At 39.8% G+C, this 18,231-nt stretch overlaps 2 protein-coding genes across 2 annotated transcripts in view; both read left to right on the top strand.

Annotated features, from left to right (window-relative positions):
• The window catches only part of LOC104284854 (putative maltase-glucoamylase-like protein FLJ16351), a 67,760-nt gene extending 67,199 nt beyond the window's left edge, over positions 1-561 (top strand). The window contains exon 23 of the mRNA XM_009883226.1: positions 383-561. Within this exon, the coding sequence (XP_009881528.1) occupies positions 383-561 (179 nt within the window). The remainder of the gene's footprint in view (positions 1-382) is intronic.
• A 1,501-nt stretch (positions 562-2,062) lies between these two features.
• CPNE8 (copine VIII) overlaps positions 2,063-18,231 on the top strand; it is a 128,038-nt gene continuing 111,869 nt past the window's right edge. The window contains exons 1-3 of the mRNA XM_009883225.1: positions 2,063-2,320; positions 2,716-2,780; positions 3,919-4,029. Coding sequence (XP_009881527.1) covers positions 2,063-2,320; positions 2,716-2,780; positions 3,919-4,029 — 434 coding nt within the window. The remainder of the gene's footprint in view (positions 2,321-2,715; positions 2,781-3,918; positions 4,030-18,231) is intronic.

The following is an 18,231-nucleotide window of genomic DNA, read 5'->3' as shown; positions in this document are numbered from 1 at the left end:
AAAGTGATAATTATCTTATTATAAGTAGATCTCAAAATCCACCCCTTCAAGCGCAAATGCTTTCTTCATGCTTTCTTCTTTTTCCACCTCTAGAAAATAGAAGATGCTAATTTAGAGACAGTATGAAATTAATCTTCCCTGTAGTTGTTACTATCACTGACATAATTACAATGAGTTTTATGTGTTAGTTCCTATGCAACCAATGCTTGCATACATTTTACAAGTCAAACCTATTATAGTTCCTTCTCTTAATGCTATTTGTTAGTACCATTTAGGACTAGAAATTGCTATAGGCTTATTGGAATGTGCTATGCTTCCTTTGGTCTTACTGAACACAGAAAATAAAAAAATATAGAGTGAAATTCCTCCTGCTTAAATGTAGGTACCTGCAGCCTAGACTTGAAGATGAGCGGGGTGCCCCTCAACGTTGGTGCAGACAACGGCGCCTCCACAGTGTCCCACCCCACTCTGAAGCAGGGTCCTAATTCTGGCTGCGTGAATCCCACCCTGAATCCCATTGCTAGCATTTACAAGGTCTCAGTGATCACAACAGGAGCCTAGACACCTAGCCCCATGTGCACACCTGCTCTGTAGACATCTAATAGTAGGTGAGATGATTTCCATCCAAGGAGTTTCAACTCCTTCAAAATTGCAGCTATTCCGACCATCAGGCACTAGATTGGAACCAGATCACCAGTCCCACTGTGATATTTTTTTCCCTAGATGAATTCCTAAAAGAGTGTAGGAGGGAGGGCTCCTCCTTGAGATGGTCCTTTTCTTCCTATGCACTGATCCCTGGAAGTTCCCAGGCAAGCCAGCTTTGCACAGCAGGTAAGTGGCCCATAGTCTTCCATATACTGTCCATCATGAAATGCATGGTGCTGCAGAAAAAGAATGTTAATTAAAACCCTGAAAAAGCAATCACAAGGATAAAGTAGTTTATGGTAGTCATAGTATAAAGGTTTTGTCAACAGATAGGAAGGGAGGCAATGATTGCAAGGAGCAGAAGGGGTGAGAGTGGGTTTATGATACAGGAAAAGGGGCCATGGTTTTCCTGTTAGGGCTGTCGAGAATAACGCAGCTGGTTGCACAGCAGTAGTTTTATAGCTTTTCCTCTCTTTCCCATTCAACCTGTCGTTCCGCTTCCAGTCTTGCCCAGTTTGGGGAACCTAGCACATAGTCCATTACAGTCATTTTAGACTCATCTCCGTTTTCTTAAGTTCCTTTGAAAAGGAAAATTGATCTGAAGAAGTGAAGAGCAAGGCTAATGCTTTAAGCATTAAATTTGGTAGATATTTGCAGCTTGTATGTATGACAGCAATGATCATCTAACTGTTTCAGTTCACCTAAGTCATCTATAAGACCACTGGAGGGTACCAACTAAAGGTTAGCCCTAATGTTTTGTAGGATAACCAGTTCCTTAATCTTACTCTGACAACCAGACAAAAATAGGCAAGCGATTGGTCTTATTGATGTTGCCTAATAAGTTTACTTTTTCCCTGTTGCTTCAGTACTGCAGTGAATCCTACAAACAGGAAAACTTGCATGTTTTAACTATTCAATTGAAGCTGTAGGAGAACCAAGGAACAAGGACTATTTCTTGCAGAGATACACTCCATATGAAAAAAAACCCCACCACAATCCGAAGCATTATTTTACAAGGATATTTTTGCTGTTTGTTGTGTTAAATACAAGTATAGGGACACATTATCTGCTGGGCTTTTTTTTCTGCTCGGGTAAGCCTGAGCTCTGGAGAGACCAGTGGACCTGGCTGTTGTGCAGGACACATCCACTCTGGGCACCTCTAGGACAGTGGGAGCTGCTGACTACAACAGACAACATGTCAGGCCTTAACAGACTTAAATTTCATAGGTATTTTGTCATAGTGACAGCATTTCTGTTAAAATCAGCAAAGGTAAAAGGATGGGAAAAGCCTGGGCAATCCTACAAATTAACGGTAAATAATTGCTGAAGCAGGAAGAGTTGGCGAAGAAACCCCAAGGAGAGAGTGACTGAAGCGATCTTTAAGAGAGAGTATTTGGGGAGTTGCCTTTCTGTGGCGATGACTTTACCGCATTCCTGTGCATCGCTGAGCCTTCCCGAAGAGCTGACGCACCCCCGGCACTGCTATGTGAAACAATCCAGCAAAACACCAGAGCAGCCTGCAGCTGAGAGAGCCGAGCAGCCGCTCTGCCTGCTAGTGACACCGCCGAGCAGCTCGCAGACAACAAACACAGCTGATGGGGACAACTGGCAGAGAGCACAGCTGGCAGAAGCAGCTACGAGCCAGTGCAGCGGCGAGGGGGTGGCGAGCAGCCAGGTGGAGTGGCTAAGTTCAGTTTAGACCACGAAGTCCTTTCTGGCTTCTCTGTACGAATGCAGAGTGGTGACACGTTAAGCTGACACAGCACCAGCCAAGCTCTGTCTTTTGGGACAACAGTTCAACCCCCGATCAGATGGATTATTAAATGAAAAGTGAGGGATGATTACAGGAGGAGGGTTGTGGCTGACATTTTCTTTGCTCTCTGGGGCCCACCAGGTCAGGACTGCAGCCGGTATGTTCTGAGAGAGAGAAGTTTTGTTTGCTGTAAGTTGTTTCTCACCCAATCCCATATAAGCTTCTCTTATTTAAACTCATGTGTGCAAAATATTGTTTGTCAGTGGGGAAAAATGTTCCTGTCTTAGGTGCATTAATTTAATCCTCCTGAGTTTCAGGCTGACGCTCAGGCTCCTGTTGTGTATTTCCTACAGCCGCTTGGAAACATCATCCACTTCTTGTGGTCAGTCTGTGCTTGGGGAAAGGGCTACAACTCACCTTCTCCTGTTCTACAGCACTATAAACTCTTTACAGCTGTTATCCATCTTGTCTCCAATTCTGTGTTGGACATGCTGCTCTCTAAAACAGAGTTCTATATATTACATGTATGATCTATATTTTTGCACCTTATAGGCGTGTGTTTGCATTGAACTACATTGCACCATTATTCCAGGGAACCCAGTTTACCATGAAGTTCCAATCACTTGATAGAACTACTTTTTTTCCTTATTAATGGTCTCCATTATGGTTTATCTGTGAAGTTTCCCAGTAAATGATAAATATGTTGAATAGAACTGATCCTGCAACACGCCATTATAAATGCTCGCTAGAATTACTTTCTGAGTCATAATCTTTTTAGCATGTGGTGCATTCATTTTGTATAGTGCTAATTTTTAATCAACACATCATTTGGTGAGAAATTATATCAAATCTTTTAGTAAAATCTAGATGTATTACATTGCATTGTCTCCATTCACTGATTTTATCAATAGAAGTAATTATCTGGCATTATTTGTTTTCTGTGTGCTCTCTGTGGCCCATCGTCTGCAGTTATCTTTAAAATCCGCATGTTGAACCTTAGCCTAATTTAATCTCTTTGAGGCAGGAACAATTCCAGTGTTAAGACAGCACAGAGCACAAAGGGAATTCAGAGAACTACTAATAATAACCGTATGCCCAATATTCTTCAACTCTCTGCTGTGATCCAGTTGTTTCCCATTTATTGCATTACTTTAGTCAGGACAGAATTTGAAGTACGAAGTCCAGAAAGGGACTTTGGTACCTATAAGTTACATCTTGAAGTGTCCATATTATAGGATTCTTCCTCTAAGAAGAATTTTAAAGCCTGTGTTACAAGTCCACACTTCTTAAATGGAGCATATATACATAGAGACACCTGAAAAAGAGCTATTTAGAATTAGCCTCTAAGAAAGACTGAAAACAAGTCTGTGTTTGAGATCCCACCACTCTCCATGACAGAAAAATTTTGCTGCATGTCATCTCACTACCCCAGAATATTTATTCTTTTAGAAATGGAGTAAGATTCACTCTTTTCCTATGAACCGTGAAAAACATCCCTCTCTCCTGTCTTCTGCATACAGGTGCGGTGATCTGAGCACTGAGACAGATCCCTTTTCTTCTGGAGTCTGGAATTTCAAGTCCATGTCTTGTATCACAGGACTGTGTTGCAACATCAAGCTGCCTCGAAAAAGGTAAGCGGTGGCTGCGTGCTGAGGCTGTTCTGTTGGGAAAAGGAATATCAGACTCTCAGAGAAGAAGGGCCGTTGCAGAGGGTCAGGTTGACTCCCCAGGAGGAAGTGTTACTCTAAAAAATAACGACCAAGATATGGATATGAAAGAAGGATCTCACGTAGCCCCGCAGCCCAGTACTCCTACTGCTAGGGACGGGCCCCAGTTTCGTACCAACTGTGCAAGGGCTCAGGACTACTCGTCACGTTTGATGAAAATTTGTCTTTGCCTACATGGTGCTTTGTTTGGGTTTGCTTAGCTGCAACAGCATTTTTTCTAATGACCAACTGTCTACCACCTGGCATTAAACCATAATTTTTCTGCAGATAGTAGCAAGTAGTTATTCTGTGTAGAATGACCTATTTGTGACCCTCACAGGACGGCGTAGTGCAGAGGAGTGTTGGTGTGGTGTGACAGCAGAGGCCTTGCAAGTGGGGACACAGGATGCAGGGTGGAGGAGCCGGAGCAGAGGCTGAAAAGAGGGGGCTCGGGATGCCACTGGGGACCCAGTGCTGTGAAGAGGTCGCCAGTGCAGGCTAGGAGCTGGGCAAAACTGGTTTTTGGAATATCAAAGAGCTGAAACAGCAAGTCTCAAGCAAATGTAAAACACACTATATACAGTAAATTTGGATGTAAAATGGAGTTGGAGACCAATAAAGCAAGAGCAAGATGCAAGAGCATGTTGGGAAAATAGCCCCAGGTGGGGGTCCACTGAGTCGGGAGGAGGAAGCCATCAATATCATTCTCCTCCTCCCTGCAAAGAACTGGAAGAAACTCCATCATGAATACCACACTTCTCCTGGCAAAGGGCATGGGACGTTGATGGCTTGCTGCAACCCCCATCTTCTTCTCTAGCAATACTGATGCCATCAAATACAGGACCAAAAATATAAATCTAAGGGACAACCCAACAGCAGAGGTAGATACTAGGTAGGTTTCGTACAACATTTTAACTCTATTATTAATGTCATTCTGTATTAATCAGATAATTTGTGCTGTGGCAGGTAGTATTATTGTGACTAGATTAATCTTAATAACTGTCTGTTGTATTGCAATTAATCTTAAGATTTTCATTAGACTAACAATACATTCTTGGCTTCCCATATGAGGTGCGTTTTCTTTCCTGCCAATAACAAGTTTTTGAGTGCAACACTGGTCTTAGAATTCACTTTCATGCAATACCCATGGTAAGGAGTAGTGGCAACATAAAGAATCACCACACCATAGTTTACTTCAATTTTTTTAACTTTATTTTTATCTGAGCAAATAATTTTTAAAATTAAAATTAATTTTTTTCCTGCAGTCATAGTTCTACATATTTAGCTAAATAACTTCTGCAATCCTAAACTCTGCAGTAAAAATGATTTTTCTAAAATAGAAGCTGTCCCTTTTTATTACAATGCCTTTTTTACATATCTGATCTATTCCTCAACACAACAAACAGATCATGAAAGTATTACTTTCAGTCTGATTGTAAGTAAAGTATATGCATTCCATTGTCATCAAGAAAGAAAAAGGATTAAAGGAATAGGATGCAATTAGTTAAAATCTGAACATGAGATATGTCTAAAATGAGATATTTCTGTTTCAAAGGTCTCTCTCTTCAAAGGTGAAGGGGTATTTAGAAATATTTTAAACACCAAAAAAAATAAGAGTTAAATAAACCTGTATATCTTCATTTGTTTAGTAGAACTACTTTTATTATTATTCATTTGCAGAATTTCCCAGAAAACATACTGTGAAAAAAAGTCTTTGATGGATATGTGATATGTGTTAGTATTCGCATTTCTCATGCTGTCTGTCTTCCTTTACTACACAAGCAGAATCAATTTAATTAATTAGATTTAGATAGCAAACGTCTGTAAGAAGCTTATTTTGGAAAGCAACTATAAAAAGAATAGCATATTTTAAGAAAGCTTTTCAAAGAGAAACTAAAAGAGTAATATTAGAAATTCAGTTTCAGACAATATAAAGAACAGGGTATGTGTCAAGTGCAAAGATTCACTGCATAGTGAAATATATACCTAAGTTTTGGAGAGTAATTCAAATAGACTTCTGTGCTGTATTTACTTTATAGGAAAACCAATGGCCATGAGGCAGACATAAGGCAATGGTGCAGAAGGTGGTTATGGCTTCACTTCTACAACTTGAGAGACTCTTTTAGTATACTAAGTTCACAGATGGGTTCGGAAGTTGCACGGAGGCTGATATTAAAACCAACGCTATATTCTGCTTATGGTTTGGACTCCTGAATGAAATAAAAATTAAAGGTCTGATTAAAAAGAATAAATTGAGCTAATTTTTGTACCATGACTAATGTTTATTTCTTTACCAGACTATGTTGTGCTGCGAAAATCTACTATCAGAAACAAAAAAAATACAATCAGGTTTGAGAGAATAACCAATAAAGGTTTTTATCACATTGATTTGCTGTGTTGAGAGAGGGTCCCATGCCACAGCTAGGGTTAGGGTTAGGGCTTCAGCATCTATGGCGCTGATCTTCTCTGCAGCCTGGAGGACAATGCCAACAGGACCCTCATGGGTTTCAACGCAGATAAACGCAGAGCCCTGCACCTGGGATGGATGAGCCAGGCATGGGTACAGGATGGGGTCTGGGTGGCTGGGTAGCAGCTCTGCAGCAAAGGTCTTGGCAGACAACAAGCTGAACACAAGTGAGCAGAGCACCCTGGCAGCCACGAAGGTTAACAACACCCCGGGTGCAGGAATGATAGCCGAGCCAGCAGGCAATGGCAGTGCTCTTTTCCCCCAGGTCACATCTGGGTACAGCATCGGTACCCCTGCCATAAGACAGTCAAGTTGCAGAGACACCAGTGCAAGACCATTAGGATGATTATGGAGTTGATGATTAGAACATAATAAGCAAGAAGAGCAGAGGGAGCTCTCCTTGTGTAGCCTGGAGATGAGAAGGATGAGGAGGATTCTAACTGGTCTCTTCCACAACCTGAGTGCAGCTATCTGATAGCGTGAGAGTTGCCTCTGAGGTGCACAACAGAAAGGACAAGAGGCAACAGTCACAAGCTGCAGCAAGGGAAATCCTAACTGGATACAGGACAAAATTTTACAAGTGGTTAAACACTGGGAAGGGTCACCTGGTGAGGCTGCTCAACCCCTGCCTTTCAAATCTCAGCTGAACAAGGCCCTGAGCAACTTGACCTAGCTTTGAAGTTGGCCATGCTCAGAGCACGAGGACTAGATGAAACATGTAGGTCACTTCCGACCTCAGTGATCCTACCATTCTTTGATAAAAACAGCAGGTTTCCACATTTTGGACAATGTGAAATAGTGCTTTCCCTGCCAAGTTATCTACCATGCTGAGATGGCCTTATGATGCAAAGCTGTATTTAAGGTTCGTGTTAGATTCATAGTTGGACAAACATCTACAGCAATAAGTAAAATTAAAGTTACTGAGTTTAAAAAGTTGGATTAAACTAAGCTTTAGGTAATAATGCAGAATAATTTGCATTACTAAGATTCTCTACCTGAAAGGACTATTAAGACAAGGCTCAATAACTAGGTAAAACATGTTTTTAATTTTAAAAGGTGTGATAAAGCAGGTTTTGAAGTATGACTCCTAAAATTTCCTTGCCGTACTGAGTTTCTGTGATGTGAGTGTCTTCTCAGCCAATGCTAAGATGAGGCAAGGTTTGGTCTTGCAGAAGGCAAATTCAAGACTACTGATGGAGCTGAGAAAAGAACGCCGAGTTACAGTTCAACTATACATGAGAGTGACCCTTTCTGATACATGGTTCATGACTCAGTTCTTGGGATCTAGGTGGCACCGAAGAGAATGCTTGTGTTGGGAGTCTGCTTCTACAAGATGCCAGGTAGCCGTGGAATTTAATTCTGTATTGAATTCATGGGCTGGTTCTTGGAATTAGGTATGCTGCAAGGCTAAAACTGGACAGAGGGTTGAGATTAGTAGATCTTCAGCAATTATGTATAAGGCATTTACACTTCTGTTAGGAGCCCAAGCTTGTTCTGTATAAAGATTAATACTAAAGCATGTATAATATTTTTCCAAAAGACTTTTAAAAAGTAGAAACTTTTTAAAAATGCAAACTTTATAAGTGCCTTGCCCTTTTAAAGGGTTATTTATGTTTCTTGGGAAACACACAAACTGGACTAAAAATATATTTTGTAATCAAACTACTTCTAAATTTACTGTATAACTCCACATAGCTATGCTAATTATATCACTATGAAAAGATACACCGAAACTGTAATGACTAAGGACCTGAAGTTAATATTTAAAGTGTAATATTAATTTGTACTGAATTATCTGTTAAACTCAAAAGGATTAATGAGTTCATTGTTCATTTTTGTTCTGTTGAGTTCCTATAAGAATGAACTTGGCCCAGGTTGTTTGATTTTCTGTAATGATTTAGATATCCAATATATTTAAGAATCATTCTTTTCCTAATTTTTCTCTTAGTCATCCAAAGTAAGATTGATTTACCATTTTTAAAGCTACTGAACTAGCAAATTTGGTTTTTTTCCATCTACAGTTAAATTCTAAATCAAATATGTAAATATGAAATGAGATACAACTATTCAAAAATATTATCTTTTTCTTAATTTCAGGGAGCTTTGTGTTTACCTCTGAGGAAAATTCAGAATGCAATCCATGTGACTATTTTAAAATCTGCCATTTACTTTTGCTTTACATTTGGTTTTGCATTTTTCGGTGTTTTATTTTGTTTTGGTTTGTTTTTTTCACAAAAAAAATGAAGTGTTCATGAAGTTACTTTCTCAGCTTTGACAAATGCTAGTTGCACTGGCAGCTGGCCAGTATCTTTTCTTTCAGAATAACTTTAACACAACCATGCTATGGTTACCTAAATAGTAGGATAATTTTCATGGAATTCTTGCTACTGTGACTCTGGAATGTATGCTGCTGGTATCTGGCAACTGCCCCAAACTAATTAGTTCTTTATTTTTGAGGATGAATGTTTATTCCACAGTTGGATAAATACTGTCTATGAAGTCACTTTAGGGAAAAAAAAAAAAAAAAATTATCAGAATGCAAGACCTTTCTGAAAAGAACAGGAAAGAAAAGATTCTCATTTATCGCAGATACAGAATTAGAAGTCCTGATAGCCATCAGAACGGTTCAGTCTATGGTACTGATACAGTTTAATCTTTCATATTCTATTAAGCAACAGAATCTAATTTACCTCCAATTTGAGAAATATTGTGCAATTCTAAGTGGTATTTTAAAACTGAAAATAAGTAATGGATCAGGTCTCATTTGAATAATTTGTGGATATGAATAAGTACACTGAGACAGTAGAATGTGACATGCGAGAAAACGGAAATATCGTACTTGTACTTTTCACACAGGCAAAGAAATAGTACAATAAATCCTCCTAAATGTGGGTTTACACCTCACTTAAGTCAGGCAAACTTCTGCTGCCCAACAATACAGTTATGAATTCAGGCATATGGTTAAATGCATTCCTACATTGGAGCCACAGTCGTTCTGGAAGATAGTCAAACTCATTACGTTATTTGGGCTACAAATTTTCAGCCTCATTAAAACCCTAATTGTTTGAATGTTGCCATGAAATGAGGAAAATCTGAAGGACAGTGTTCCCGAAAGACAATCCACATGCTGTCAACTGTTTGTTTAAGGTGTTTTAACGTCATGGAAAATAACATAAAATCAAAATTCATGAATGATGGAATACATGATGATGGAAAATGAAGAAATATTTTAAAAAATTCACTTGGCCCATCCGAGGTCCTTTTCTATTTCTACAAAAGGAAGAGAAGCAACTCTCTGGAATTCTCACTTATTTCTTCTCTGTATATTTTAGTGGGTTGCTAAATGTCATTACTGTAAGTCACACTGCCTTTTTGATAGTTCATTAATAACGCAAAATCAACATATATCATCAATTAATGTTTGCTAACTGGGACTATAACTGTCATTATAAAATGCAATCAAAATAAATGCTGTAAAGTAGGAAAATTTAGTTCATACATATAAATGAGTCACGAGTGATTAAAATCAGCTTCTCAGAGAGTTAGTGTATTCATTTTGCAGCTCGCTTCTGGTAAACGGGCAGAAAAAGAAGACTTTGCCCCGCAGTAACTGTAATTCTTCAAAACATCTTGTGTACAAGGGGCTCAGTTTTGTGGCAGAGGCCTTCCAGCTGTGTATGAGATAGCCACAATCCCACCCCACTCTGAGGGGCAGAGCAGCCCCCACCACTGCCCAGCTCCTTCCCTGCCCAGAAACCTGATGTCTGCATACTGGGAGAAAACCATGGACTCTGTAGAACCCATCCATACCAAGTAACTCAGAAAATTGCATTTACTCTAAAATGATAAACTTTCTTTGTGTACCTGAACATAAAGACCTTACTGTTGGAGGTCTTTTCTGGAGGTGAAAGCCAAAGTGATTGAACGGATTAAAGTCTGCTTTGCCAGACTGAGCATCTGACCTTAAAGCTCCTAGCAAGGAATAATGATTGATAATTGTGGGAGTGGAGGTTTTTAATAGTATTCCTAGTATTTCAGTTACTGTTCCTTTAGACTTTGTAGGCTGAGACATAAAATCAATTGCAGAAGCCAAATCAACATCATAGATGGTACTGATAGGGTCTGTGATCCACTCAGAAAGTCTTTCACCTGGGAAATAGAGGATATTTTATATCCTCTAATGATTTCACAAATCTTTCCAGACACAATTCCTTCTCTTCCCAGAATCCAAACAATAGGACCCATCATGTGCCAGAGGCTTGTGCTTTCTGGTTCCACATCTAACCCTGGGTTATCAGATACGACCGAGAACCTTAAGGAGCTGTGAAGTTTTTCCTATATGAAAGTATAGTGACATTCCCTCTACGCCCAAAGGGCATTTGTTGGTTTCTTCCACAAAACAAGTGTAATCTTGGCGAAAAAAGTGAATGAAGTAATTAACATAAAAATCAAACACAGCTTTCAAAATGAATTTGGTCCACAGCTTCACTGTAAGCCTAACTGCACAAAAAATAGTACATGGGTGGGACCTGGCAACATGCTGGGATTTCATTTATCTTTGAAGGAATGCAAAAACACCCACTGCTTTTTTTCAAAAGGATGAAGCAATAGACATAGTACAGGCACATATGGTGACAGGTTTTTTAAAATTCTGCCATCTTGGCTTACACTGAGAAATATGTGAAAGAATGCTAAAAAGCAATTGACAGAAAAGTTTGGGGTTGCCTCTTGTTGGCTATTGAGAAAAAACAGTGTTACCCTGATTCCACTGGAATCCTTCCGGGAAGCTGAAATGATATGTGAACCCAATATATCATCCAGATGATATATTTATGTGAGTTCGAGTGTGTGACTGCTGACAGGCAGTGGGTCCAACACTTACCCAGATTAGTCCAGTTTATCACCCTCACCATGTACACATTTGTCTGAATATTTACAGGTAGGTAATAAATGAGCAATTTGTGCTCCCTGATGAAATCTGTGGTGGAGTCTAGAATCAAAGATTAAATCTGCGACTATTTTGGCAGAGATACTGATTTCTTCCATGCTTTAAACAGTGTGAGCTGAAGTCTCCTCTATGGTGTTAGGAAATAAATCACGTGCATAAGTAATTGTTATGGTTTGAGAAACCCGTAACAATTTATTGTCATTGAGACAATCATTCTATTACCCGATGACCTCTCCCCACATGGGAAGGGGAATCGGGAAAAACAAGGAAAGACGGGGGTTGAAATATAAACAGATTTAATAGAATAAGATTAGATAATTAACGTTACTAGCACTAAAGAACCCATATTGTTCCCTATACTAATACAAAATACACAAAGATTCAACTCATCCCATTCTATCCATAGGAAGGTGTGCACTGCCAGCAGTGGACAGCAAATGTCGGACGCTGCAAGCACTATGGCTTTGGGAGGAAGGGAAAAGCTCAGGGGTCCAGCACTGGGGCAAGAAGTTCCCAGGATGGCAACCATCAAGGAAGAGAGAAAACTTAGCAGCAAACTTTCTAATTTATATTGAATGTGATGTTCATGGTGTGAAATAATCCTGTTGGCCAGCTTGGGTCAAGTGCCCGGGCCTCGCTCCTCCTCATCCCTGCACCTGGCAAACTTGGAAACACGGAGACCTTGAAACCCACACACCATAGCTGGCTATAAAGTAAGTATTTTCACAAATTCAGACACTAGAGTCTTCTAAAAGTGCAGTCTTCTCAAGTATTAGAAGAGAAATTAGTCCTGTGTTGCTCAAACCAGGACAGTAACGAAAGGCAAAACCTGACTGACAGAGAAGGATGGTTCAAACGTAGCAGTTTGGGTATTGCTGCCCTTGGGTTCAGAATTGCTGCCATGAATTTTCTTTTTCCTGAAAGAACTGAGTTTGACTTTAGTTGCAATGAAGAAAATAACTGGAGAACATACCTATTCACTGTAGAGGCTGTGTGCTAATTTCTTCTGAGTTAGCTAATTCCCAAAGCAGGTTTTACATATGAAGACTTTGCCTCCAAAGATGTGTTCTAATGGTGGCAGTGATTTTATGAACACCCTGGAAGCAGGCTGAGGGAAAGGATGTGGGTAGAGATTAGGCAGAGAAAGAAACTGTGAAGTATACTATTGCTAAAAGATTTGTAATGTTTACATATTTTCTGCAAATCAGCTGATACTTCTTAGAAAAATGAAAGGCCTAGAGGTGAGTGGGCATGGCAGGGAAGAATAGAAAAAATTAATTCCAATCTTCAAGGGTAGTCCAAGAATACGGGAAGTGACTGAAGAGAAAGAAGTAGGTTTCCTCTTCTGGAATAAAGATACTTAAGTGCTGAACTGATCTTGTGATGAACATGTTGAGGTTTCATTTTGGGGCTGTCTGATATTACGCTCGTTGAAAGGAAAATCCTTGATTGTTATTTAAACTACTCAAGATAAACTGTATGCAGCCAATCTTTTTGTTACCATCCTTGCTGCCATACTAAACACTCTAGCAGCACCTGAAATTGCTGCCATGAGCTAGTCATGAGTTGTCTTTCTAGAAAAATGGCTTTCAGTGCATCCTTACATTTTTCTGGCAACCTGTCCAGAAATGAAATCAGTCTGGCCTATGGCTTAGTTGCAGGTGTATGAATAATATTTCTTCATTCAAAAAGGCCTAATAATTTTGATTCCTTACCCTTTAAAATGAAATCTGAACTGTAATCTCACTTTGTTGACTGTTAAAAACCAGTACTAAAAATACTCCCAAATCACATGTTTAGAAATTGAGATCCATCCTACATGCTTCCCTCTGAGTTGAGAGCCAGAAAAAGTGCTCAGTAGATCTAAGCTTCCTGTGTCCATAGATGTAGAGACCTTACTATACAGCACTAAGTATAAGATGTGAAATGGATTCTGTGACACCTCCTGGATGACTCTGAGAGTGCTTCAGGGGTGTTCGGCATCTTGAAGAGCTCTTGAACAAACTGAAAACTGTGACAGGAACTGATGCTACCACTACTTAACCTGGAACGGCCATGCTGATCCTATGGAAGAATGCTTTCCTTTGGAAGTGGAAGGAAGGAGCCTTATGGTTACGCTCCTGCTGATCTGTCTCTTATGGTCTGGATCAAACTGGAAGAAAGGTTGAAATGATACAGGAAACTTTATTTAGTGCTACAGTTGCTTTGGGAGATAACATAGCCAGTTCCAGTGTAGATAATCCAGTGAGAGGAGAATATTTGTTGGATAGCTATCCTTTGTCTCTTTGGAGAGGGGAAGTGGTATTTAGACATCGTGATTTTATTCTCCATGGAATCAGTAGAGACGTATATGAACAAACGCCTTACTAACTTTGCCATGGTAGAGAAATGGTGAAATCATTAGCTGTCTCTGCACTGATGACTCACTACCTTCCTCATGCTTATGCCATGGTGACAAGGTGCTCTTTTCTCCTGCAGACAGCAGGGATATGTTTCAAAGGCTTTGAAACATAGGCCTAGATACTTTTTACTGAAGAATGTATTCTCCTTGACACCTGTGAGACTGCAGACATAAGCCCTTGAAAAACTAGTATTTAAAGTGAAAACCTTGAAGGAGTGGAGATTTCTTCTTTATGTCTAACCTCTGAGTCAGACACCTCCTTTAGACTTTACTATCACAAAAACAGCTTCATCGGTATTTGTGTGTTTTGAAAGTAGATTAGAAAATCATGGAGTTATAGGAGATAATTCATAGTAGAAGAATAAAGGCACTAAACATGTCCATCAGTGTGTTGTATCATGGATGGCTTTTAAAGCCTTTGGTCTGGATTCAGCCATCGTCCTTGCTGATGGTTTCAGTAATGATGGTGGCGCTGATGGTTCCACCTGCCCTAGGAGATGCTAAGTGCCTTGTCTTTGGTCAATGGATTAAAACAGTCAATCAGCAGTAACAAAGAAAGAGGAAGCTGAGTATGGTAATCAAAGGCAGGAAAGAAAGATATAACAATTCTCAAACCACAGTGCGTATTAGGATATTGGCATTGTTTTGGTGCCACGTTTGGCTATCAGAAAGGACCAACCAAGTTATAGCTAAGTTCATTCCTCAGGTTCTTGAAAGAAACAGTTTGGCAGCAGCCAGGATAAAAAGATGGTATTTACTGGATGTTAGTTAAGATAATTACTGAACAAATACTTAAGGAAGAATCAGGGAATATGGTATGTTCATTACAAATCCAGACTTAGTAAGCAGTATTTTGGTTGTCATGAAAATGGTATTCTGTTATAGTTGCAGTTGATTTCTTCCAGTAACGCTAAAGCTCGCTTCTAAGCTCACTCCTATACTCATCCACATATTCTTTCACGTCTACAGCAGAATAGATGCCATTTCCAGTTCCTTAACTTCCTACAGAATAGTTTGTGTTGGTTTTGTGTGGTTGTTTTTTTTTAGGAGCGCAAAGATTGAATCATGAAACTTCTTTTCTTGAGATGTCTAATTAATGATCTACAAGGCAGAAAGCTGAGGGGGTGGAGGGGAGTAATCAATGTTTGCATCCTGTGGCATTCGGGTTCAATTATACTGCTGAAACCTGGAAGCAGTGATGGTTCAAAGCAATCATTCAGTGCTACATATTCCAGCTATTCTGGAATCTGTAGTTTGTTCATAGTTTATGCTGTAATTACTGCAAGTATATCCCTCATTCCTTAAATTAGGTTGCACATATTGAAACAAGTTATCTAGATATCTGATAATTAGCAACAGCTGACAATAATAAAGTAACAATCACAAAAGAAAGCGAGGAAAATATGTCCTGCTTTCCACTGCAAAATTTTCAGAGTCAATGATCTTATTCAAATGTCAGCATAGTATATACAACACACAGCCCTGGTGTTTCTTTGGCACTGTAATCTGATAGCTATTTTGTACATAAATTCCAGATACTGTCCTAATACTTAGGTGTTGTTCCAGTCCCTACACCTCAGTGCCATTTAAGAATGAGCAAATAAAAGGTGCCTCTCTGGAATTATAATAATGTATATTTAGCCCCATTGGCACATATCTTTTAACCACCGCTCGTTTCAGTTTTTAGTTTATCTCTTTCCCATGTAAATCACTCTCAGTGCTTGACAACTATGTACACACTCTAAGCCAAAACATTGGAAGACAAAATAGCTGTGCCTTTATAAACATGATGAGAGAAGGTAGATATCACCCCAGCAACAATGAAGACTTGAATTTCCTTAACTCCTCCATTATTTTCACAGGATGCTCTATTTATGGAATCACCAATAACCAAGCAAAACATTAAGATCAGATAACACAAAAATGTTATGTATAAAAATAAATATAAAAATGTTTTCTAAGCAAAACATTAAGATCAGATAACATAAAAATGATCAAACCAAACCCCCACCTAACCCAAAGCAGTGATCACAGGGAAGAATATCACACTTACATGATATACTTTTAAGTTACCAATGCCTATTGTTATAATAAGTTGTATAATATATATAGTAATATGTTATAGTTATTATAATATCTATTCACGCCTTTTAAGTTAATCATGCCATGCCCTGTGGGATCCACTGATTATGTTTAGATTTTTACAGCAGATTATAAAGAGGGAGGAACAGTATTATAATGCTGAAAAAGAGCTTTATTTTTATCTTAAAAACTGTTCTTTAGTTTTTAGTCATCTAGTACCCTATTTGTACTCGCCGTTAGCCTCTCAAGACAGCAGTGGTCCTTCACCCATCCCTTCACACTACCGTATGGACAAAGATAGTAGTGAACTAAACCTGCCTTTGTTTTTTTTCGCAATTTCAGCTGTAGGCTTACTGATTTGGCTGCCTGCAGACACGCCTAGAATATTTGTGAAGCTATGCAGTTTCCTGGCTGTACCGAAAACTTCAAACAGCCTGGTTTAAGAGGAAATATTTTGGTGATAGCTGATGAGAAATTGCCTTGTGTTCAACAACCAGACAAGAGAAGGAAAAGAAAGAAAAGAAAATCCGGGTGATATTTTCCTGAAAAGAGAGACAGAAACGTAGAAGTAGAGTATGAAGTTAAAAGGTTATGAACAAAAATATAATTGATAACTTCCTTGAGTTTCTGCCACTGAAGTTATGTTTCAGAGGTGTGCTGCACACAGGGAGTATACGTCCTGTAAATAAGATCAAGTTACTATGTTCTGCATTCCCACTGTTTAATGTGTTGGTTAGGAGCTAACCAGGTGTCCACCTTCAGGTTCTCTGTCCATCATTATTTTGATGTGCTACCTGAGATCATGCATTGAACTTGAATTACACCAACAAGAATTTAGAAATGAAATTTAAAAATGAATGTATTCTGACATGGTTTTTGGCTTTAGAGTTACATTTGTCTTTTATAAATAAACACATTAAACTCCATTGTTTCTATGCGTAGAACCAAAACCAGAGTAGTAGAGGATTTTTGTATTAGGTTTGGGGTGATATCCTATGATCTTTGACCTTCCCATCTGTGACATGGGGATTGGTAGCACTTCCATATCTCATCAAACTGCTAGGATGAGAAATTAATATTAGGGACTCCTTAGATGTCATCATAATGGATACAAATCAAATACATGAGAAATAAGATGATGGAACTGTTATGATTGTTGTGAATTATTACGGACCAGTATGTATGAAATTTAACAAGAACAAGTACCAGATTCTCCACCCGGGACAGGGTAATCCTGGTTATACCTACAAACTGGGGGACGAGAGGCTGGAGAACAGCCCCATGGAGAGAGACGTGGGGGTTTGGGTTGATGGCAAGTTGAATATGAGTCAACAGTGTGCCCTGGCAGCCAAAAGGGCCAACCATGTCCCAGGGCACATCAAGCACAGCATAGCTAGGTGGTTGAGGGAGGTGATTGTCCCACTTGACACTGTACTGGTGCAGCCCCAACTCCAGTGCTGTGTGCAGGTTTGGGTGCCTCAGTGTAAAGACATCAAACTATTGGAGTGTGTTGAGAGGAGGGTGACCAAGGTGGTGAAAGGTCTCAAGGCGAGACTTACAAGGAGTAGCTGAGGTCACTTAGTTTGTTGAGCCTGGAGAAGAGAAGGCTGAGGGCTGACCTCATTCCAGCCTACAAACTCCTCAAGGGGGGGTAGTGGAGGAGGAGGTGCTGATCTCCTCTTTCTGGTGACAACGGATAGGACACAAGGAAATGGTATGCAGCTGCGTCAGGGCAAGTTCAGGTTGGACATTAGGAGAAGGGTCTTCACGGAGAGGGCGGTCAGTCACTGGAACAGGCTCCGCAGGGAAGTGTTCACGGCACCAAGCCTGTCAGAGTTCAAGGAACATCTGGACAACGCTCTTAGTCATATAGTGTAGTGTTATGCAGTCCCGTGAGGAGCAGGGAGTTGGACTCAAAGATCCTTATGGGTCCCTTCCAACTTGAGACAGTCTATGATTCTGTGATTGAGGGGGACTGCGTTAGTGGTCTTTAAAAAAAAGATAAGGGCCTGCACAAGTACGCAAGAGAGTAAAATTTGTGTTTTTCAATGTGTTACTTAATGCATGTAACAATCAAGATAAACCCACGTCGTTCCCTCAAGTCTCTTGCAATAATCAGCACTGTTCTCTTCACACGGGCAATTAACACCCATATCTCTCTTCGTGGGTCTGTTCTTCCCTTTGTCGCCTTCGCGATGACCTTTCGGCGGAGCAGCCCGCCAGCCAGCC

Source organism: Charadrius vociferus, unplaced genomic scaffold (assembly GCF_000708025.1).
Source record: "Charadrius vociferus isolate BGI_N301 unplaced genomic scaffold, ASM70802v2 scaffold363, whole genome shotgun sequence".
Classification (NCBI taxonomy): Eukaryota; Metazoa; Chordata; class Aves; order Charadriiformes; family Charadriidae; genus Charadrius; species Charadrius vociferus.
Note: the sequence above shows the minus strand (reverse complement) of the source record. Positions and strands in the feature narration are given on the sequence as shown.